We start from the raw sequence: 6,478 nt of genomic DNA on the forward strand, positions 1-6,478 counted from the left end.
GGAGGCATGCCTCCCACCCTCAGGGTCGACACTGGCTCTGAGCCCCAGATTCAGTCAGAGCTTCTGGGACGAGAGAACAGCAGGGAGACATCTAGAGACACTGTCATCGGGCATGGGAACGTCAACACACAGGCCATGACCACGGGGTGCAGAGCCCCATGCTGGGGAACCACAGGGACGCGCATTAACCCCCACCTGCCACCGTGGCTACCGGTGGGTGAGGCTCAAGGGGGAGGTCAGGGACTTGCTCCTCACGGACCACAGCAGCTGCAAGTGCCCCAAGGGGCCACGTCTGCCCAGAGCAGGCCCTCCTGCAAGGATGCACTTCCTCCTCCACACCCACCACCCCTGCTCGGGAAGGCAAGTCTGGGGGGTCCTGCGGGACAGTGCAGTCAGCCCCGAGTGCCCGCCCCAGGCTGCGGCTGTGTGGCCACGTTACTCTGCAGGGAGTCCCGATCACCCCAGCCGACAAACAGGAGGAAGCGCCTGCCGCAAAACTGTGGGGGTGAGAGACGCTGTGTGGGAAGCTCGGCACCCAAGTGGGGCCCAGAAAATGGATGCGGTGACTCTTCCTCGAGCTGTAATCCCACCAGGGCCCACTGCCTGGTCCTGACTCCAGAGCCCCCAGGCCCCCAGGCCCTCAGGCTGCGGACCCCGCCCCTCCAGGCCACTATACCTTGAAGAGATAGATGCCCACGAGGAAGAGCAGGTGCTGAAAGGCACTGGCCTTGGCCTTGGCCTCTGGGGAGCAGGCCTCCAGCTCATTCAGCGTCTGCAGCATCCTGTGGTGACATGGGCATGCTCTCAGGCCACCGCTGCTCCCTGGAGCCCGGGGTGCCCCTGCCCCCCGGAAACCCCACCCCCTCACCGGTCCCAGGCCTGGCGCTGCTGTGTGCTGAAGGGCGTCAGGGGGGTCACGTTGCGGCTGTGGTTCAACAGCAAGTCTGCAAACTGTACCAGGCGGTGGGTCCAGGGCTGCCCGTTCTGGGTCTGCTCCGGCACCTGTCTGAACTGGGTGCTGATGGTCTGCAGCAGGCTGGGGAAGGGCAGGGCCGGGGTCACAGGCCGGGGCGCGGACATGGCCCCCTCCCAGCACGCCCACACCCTGACCCACTGGAGCTCACTGGGCCTCTGCGCCCTCCCAGCTGAGAACCGAGGAAGTGAGCGACCTCATCCCACCCTGCTTGCCCACCCTGCCTGCTCCAAGGCTGGCCCACCTGAAGAAGGCACTGCCGACCACCTCCCGGGTCCGGCTCTCCAGAGCGAAGGAGAACTGCTGCTCCGTCTCCGGAATCTGGGACGTGGGTTTCTTCGTCTCAAAGAACGAGTGGAAGAAACAAAACCTGGGGAGGGCAGGAGAGCCATGGGTCTCAGCAGCCCCCTCCCAGGAGGGCATCACCCAGGGCCCAGTGGCAGGTGGTGGCAGAAGGACCATTTCCTGAGTCTGGAACTCCAGCTGAACATGACTTGGCCCAACTGCGGAGAGAACTGGAATCTGTCCCTTGAAGGCAAGGCAGACGTGAGGCTGTCACATCAAACCATGCTACGGCCTCTGCAAACATGGGCTGCCCCCCGCCCCCCCGCCGGCACCATGGTGAGGGCTGAAGGAGCGCCCGGCCAGTGCCGGGGTCTACGGCCCCCACAGCTCTGTGCTTCCTGGGCCCTTTCCTTTCGTGGGCTCCCAGGGGTTTTCCCTGAACCGCCTTCTGCCCAAGGGGTAAGAATGACCTACTCCCCCTGGCAACCCGACCCCAAGGGTTCTGAATCCAGGGAGACCAAACGAGGACTAGGAAAGAGGCCCAATTCCTTGGCCCCTATGGTGGGCTGGGGGCAGAGCCTGTCCCACCTGGCCACCTCCTCAATCATGTCGTCCTCCTTCTCCGCATGCAAGGCGTCCACGATGCTGACCAGGCGAAGGATGACCCACTTCCGCAGCCGGAACACAGCTCGCTCAGGCCTGGCAGGTGGGAGCCAGGTTACTGATAAAGGGTACTGCTCTGCCCCACCTCGGAGACGGAAACTCCAAGGTCTCCCACCCCGACCACCAACACGGGAACACACGAGGAAACTCAGGCCTTCTGGGAGAGCTGCGGCTCAGCTCTGTCCCTCCCCTCCCCTCCCAGGGGCCGCCGTCCCATGGGAACGAGGGCCCAGCTCCTTGAGCTCTGCACGCCCACTCACCCATGCAGCGAAGCATCCTGGGCTTTCTTCTGGTTGCTGGTGCTGAAGTCCACCAGGGAGTCCAGGTCAGGCCGGAGAAACATGTTCCGTAGCCAGGCCACGTAGCCCTTCAGGGCACCGGGACTCAGGGACCGCACGACCCTCCAGAATGTGGGCAGGACAGGGAGGCCCTGGTTGGTGATGCAGGTGAAGGCCACCACCACAGCCAACTGCCGCTCGGGGTCATCCCGGCAGCCTTCCAGGAAGGTTCCCACGTACTCGTTCATCTCCGGAGCAAACTTGAACTGGTTTGGGAGCTGGGAGAGGCCAACACCGGGGTCACCAGCCAAGAGCGTCCAATGGCCCCTCCGGCCTCTTCCCCAACAGGTGAGACTGAGGCGTGGCAAAGCCCCCTGCCTCGTCCACAGCCAGGCTGAGCCCCTCCCCCACTGCGGCTCCCACCCTTCCACTGGGCATCACGGTGGGCTACCACCCATCCACTCCCACCCCAGGACAGGCTGGGTTCTAGGCTCAGGGAGACTCCGGGCTGGGCCATCAGCCCCCTTGACCAGCTCCTAGCTGTGTTACCGTGGGGCTCAGCGCCCAACACTTCCCAGGGGCGCACTGCGTGCCACGCACACCACGTGGCTTTGTGCGGCAGCAGGTTTCATCTTCACGACAACCCTTCACCCTGGACCCCTTCTGTCATCTTACAGATGAAAAAAAGATGGCAAATAAAAACTGGCCACTGACTTTTCAGGGCCACAGGGTTCCAAGTGGTGCCTCTGGGACACGGAGCTGTCGGCATGGCCACCCCGGCCCCGCTCCACCCAGAACACCCACACCCAGGAGCCCGCTGTGAGCGCTCCAGGGGCTCTGACCCGGTCATCTTCACAGAACCTCTGGCAAAGACGCCGGTCTCACGGAAGAGAGGCAGGCCTGGGGCCGGGGGGCAGCCCGGCTCCCAACCCTGAACTCCTAACCAGCACCTGATTCTCCCGTCCAGTGCATGGGGCCACGGACCAGGACGACTCTGCTCACTGGAACACACTGGCTGGGGGTGGGGGAGGGCTGGGCGGACCGCTGGCCACACACGCCTCTGCTGAGGGGCCTGAGGCCAGAAGGACTGACCCTGCCAAACTCCACTCGGAGGGGAAGGGTGGGGGGGACCCAGAGGGAAGGGACACCCAGTTCCCCAGCAGGACCACCGAGGCAGGAAGACCCGGGGTGCTGCAGCCAAGAGCAAGCCTCTTCTCAAGAAGCTGGCTGACCCGAGAGGTAGCCTGTCCCTCCTGGCAGTGCTGGGGGGGGGGGGGGGGGGGAGTACCCACCTTAGCGGTGACCGTGTGCTCCCCAAAGTGCCGGATCAGGTCCCCCTGCATCACCAGGGCCAGCTGCTCCTTGGACAGCAGAGGCAGCGCCGCGCCCAGCAGGCGGAAGCACAGGTAGCTGAGGGGTGCGTGGCAGAGGCTGGTCAGAGGCCTGGCCGTGCTGGGTGCACTCGGGGTCCGAGCCCGCCCCACCACCAAGCCGGGGAGGGGGGGCAGAGGGCCAGGGCCCCGCGCACCTGGCGGGCCAGAACTGCTTCTTCAGCAGCCCCTGCTCCACAACTTCCTTCCAGAACCGGGGGAACCTGCCCTCCTGCAGCGACAGGCGGAGCAGGTCCAGGGCCACGGCGGGCAGCTTGCGCTCCTTCTTCACAGAAGAAGCTGCTGTCTTCAGGACACTCACCAGTCTGGGGAGGGGGCAGAGGGGACTCAGGGGGCGTGGGCCAACCAGACAGCAGGGTCCCTGGGGGAGCCCATCCTCCCACCTCCCTCACACCTGGGGATGTTCTCATCTGAGAACAAGTTGACTGGTCCCATCAGCTCCTTGAGCTTCTCCGGCACCTTCTGCTGGGCCAAGAGGAAGAGCTCCAGGTGCTCAGGGGAGCCCAGCACTGAATTCAAGTCCGCCTTGAGGACTTTCGGCAGGATCGCCTGCAATGTGGCTTCTGGGACCTGGGGTGAGGACACAGGTTGGGGGAGGGTCGCTCCCTCCCAGCATCCTGTGCCACTTCCCCTGTGAAGTGAGCCCTATGGGCCCTATTCCACCTACAAGGCTTCTGTGAGGCCCTGACACAGTGCCAGTCTGAGGCGGGACAGCCACCATCCACCCTGCTAGGCACCAGAATCATCAACAGGTGTTTGTTAAAAAGCTCACCCCACCTCCAGTCCTGGGAACCTGGATTTTTAGTAACTAGCCCACTGACACTAATTAGCTACCCTTTTAATTATTCTTTTGGTTTTTTCAAGACTAATTCATTTTCTTCTAAGATTTATTTATCAGAGAGAGCGACAGAGAGCAAACATGAGCAGAGGAAGGAATAGAAAAAGAGGAAGAAACAGGCTCCCCACTGAGCAGGAAGCCTGACATGCGGCTCCATCCCAGGACCCTGAGCCGAAGGCAGATGCTTAACCACCTTAGTCACCCCGGTGCCCCAAGGGACTAGTTCATTTCTTATACAAGGTGCCCCAGTGGAGAGCTGGGATTTGAATTCAGGTCCTTGCTTCTTCCTCAAGAGCAAAGGGTTCTAGGTACTAGCCCACCTCCATTTCCCAAGCAGGGCAGCGGGGCCCTGGGGGGTCAGCTCTGTCCAAAACAACAATGGCAAATGTGTTTTGTATGCTTGCCACGTGACAGGTGCTATTCTAAAACTGTGCCGTCCAATATGGCAGCCGCTGAGCTCTTGGAATGCGCTAATCTCAGTGGAGGTGGGCCCTAAATACAAAATACACACTGGATTCTAGTGACTCGATGTGAGCACAACATAAAAACACCTCTGCAAACTTTTACACCGATTGTGTGCTCAAACTTTACTTCAAGTATGTCAGGCTAAATACCTTCCTACAGAATGATGCTACTCTGGAGCATTTACGTCTTCCCTGCTCTCTCAGCATTTCTACCTGAAGCCCCACACTGGTAAGCCTGTACCTCAGAGAGGATGTCCACCAGGGCCTTCTGGGGCTGTTCCTGCAAGTGGTTGTAGTGCTGGGCCAGGGTCTGCAGCAGCTTTATTGACTTCATCAGTGCCTCTGAGTCCTGGTGCCCACGGAGGGAAGAAGATTATGAGCAGGGCATGCCACTGTCCCCCCACGGCCAAGCCCAGCCACATACCCCCTGACCTCAAAGCTCTTACCTTCACTAGCCTGCCTGACTGAAAGAGGGCTAGCACCCCAAACAGGTTTGCAAAAAGAGCAGGTCTCATCATTGCCTAGAGAAGAATTTCAGACATCAGTGAAAAGGGCCCAAGGAACCCCACCCTGGGGCTGCCAGTCTCCCCAAGGCCACTAACTCTCACCTTCTTAACTTTCTGCAGGTCGTGCTTCTCTTGTATCTGCTGCAAGACGCTGCACAAGGGGATGTCTTCGAAAGACTGTAACAGCTGCCAGGGGTTTGGAGCAGGAGGGCGAGAGGGGTTCAGTGCAGGGAGGTCCAGCCCCCACAGCAGGCCTCCACCTCCTCCCAAGTCTCCCTTCAACTTCTGCCCAGAGGCCCTGGGTGCCTCTGAAACTGCTCAGCCCCTGAACAGTGCTGGTGTGTGAACACCGCTGCTCAGGGGGAGCTCAGTCTTGCCTCCCTGCCTCAGGCCCACCCAGGCTTCGGAGTACCTCCTCTGGCTGACACTCCCACTCCACCTGCACGGCCTGCCCTGGGCTGCCCCCAAGGGGGTTCCTAAGGGACTGGGTCCTGAATGCCCTCCCAGCTGCCCACGAGCCTCAGGGGCAGCCTACAACCCGCGGAGTGCCCCTGGAGGGCAGAGAGCCCTGAACCCTGCAAAGGCGAGGTAACCCGCCCCAGAGCTCACTACGCCCAGTAGATGCGCCACGGGCACTGGGCGACCCACGTGCCCAGAGAGAAAACGTGCTCAGCCTCCCAGCCCACCTGCTTCTCCGCAGACGGGCTCAGACACTTCCGCGCCTCCACGCGGGGCGCCGAGCCTCAGCCAGAGGCCGCCCCGACCACCGCCCCGACCACCGCCCTCGCTCGCAGCTGAGCGTCCGCCCTCCCCGCTCCCCCGCTCTGCGCAGCACGGCTGCGCCCCTCCCCGGAGCCGCCCCCTCACCTGCGCCAGGGCCAGACTGTAGCAGGGCCGGGCGGTTTCTCGCCCGACCCCGAGCCCGGAGATCAGGCGCTTCAGGGCGTACTGCATCTCGGAGCCCTGCCGAACCAAGCAGTGAGAACGGCCGCCCCGCACGGGCCTCCCGGGCCGCGACCGCGCGCCGCGAGCCCCAGCCCCGGGCCGCCGCCGCGCCCCCGCCGGAGGCACGCGCCCCCA

At 62.7% G+C, this 6,478-nt stretch overlaps 1 protein-coding gene across 1 annotated transcript in view; it reads right to left on the minus strand.

Moving 5' to 3' along the window:
• MYBBP1A (MYB binding protein 1a) overlaps positions 1-6,478 on the minus strand; it is a 13,132-nt gene that overhangs the window by 5,996 nt on the left and 658 nt on the right. The window contains exons 2-13 of the mRNA XM_034989329.1: positions 6,266-6,361; positions 5,501-5,584; positions 5,339-5,413; positions 5,134-5,241; positions 3,985-4,160; positions 3,728-3,895; positions 3,492-3,609; positions 2,182-2,477; positions 1,847-1,957; positions 1,218-1,343; positions 869-1,036; positions 677-782 (exon numbers count right to left, since the gene is read on the minus strand). Of these exons, the coding sequence (XP_034845220.1) occupies positions 677-782; positions 869-1,036; positions 1,218-1,343; positions 1,847-1,957; positions 2,182-2,477; positions 3,492-3,609; positions 3,728-3,895; positions 3,985-4,160; positions 5,134-5,241; positions 5,339-5,413; positions 5,501-5,584; positions 6,266-6,361 (1,632 nt within the window). The remainder of the gene's footprint in view (positions 1-676; positions 783-868; positions 1,037-1,217; positions 1,344-1,846; positions 1,958-2,181; positions 2,478-3,491; positions 3,610-3,727; positions 3,896-3,984; positions 4,161-5,133; positions 5,242-5,338; positions 5,414-5,500; positions 5,585-6,265; positions 6,362-6,478) is intronic.

Source organism: Mirounga leonina, unplaced genomic scaffold (assembly GCF_011800145.1).
Source record: "Mirounga leonina isolate KUSES-001 unplaced genomic scaffold, KU_Mleo_1.0 Mir_488, whole genome shotgun sequence".
Taxonomy (NCBI): domain Eukaryota; kingdom Metazoa; phylum Chordata; class Mammalia; order Carnivora; family Phocidae; genus Mirounga; species Mirounga leonina.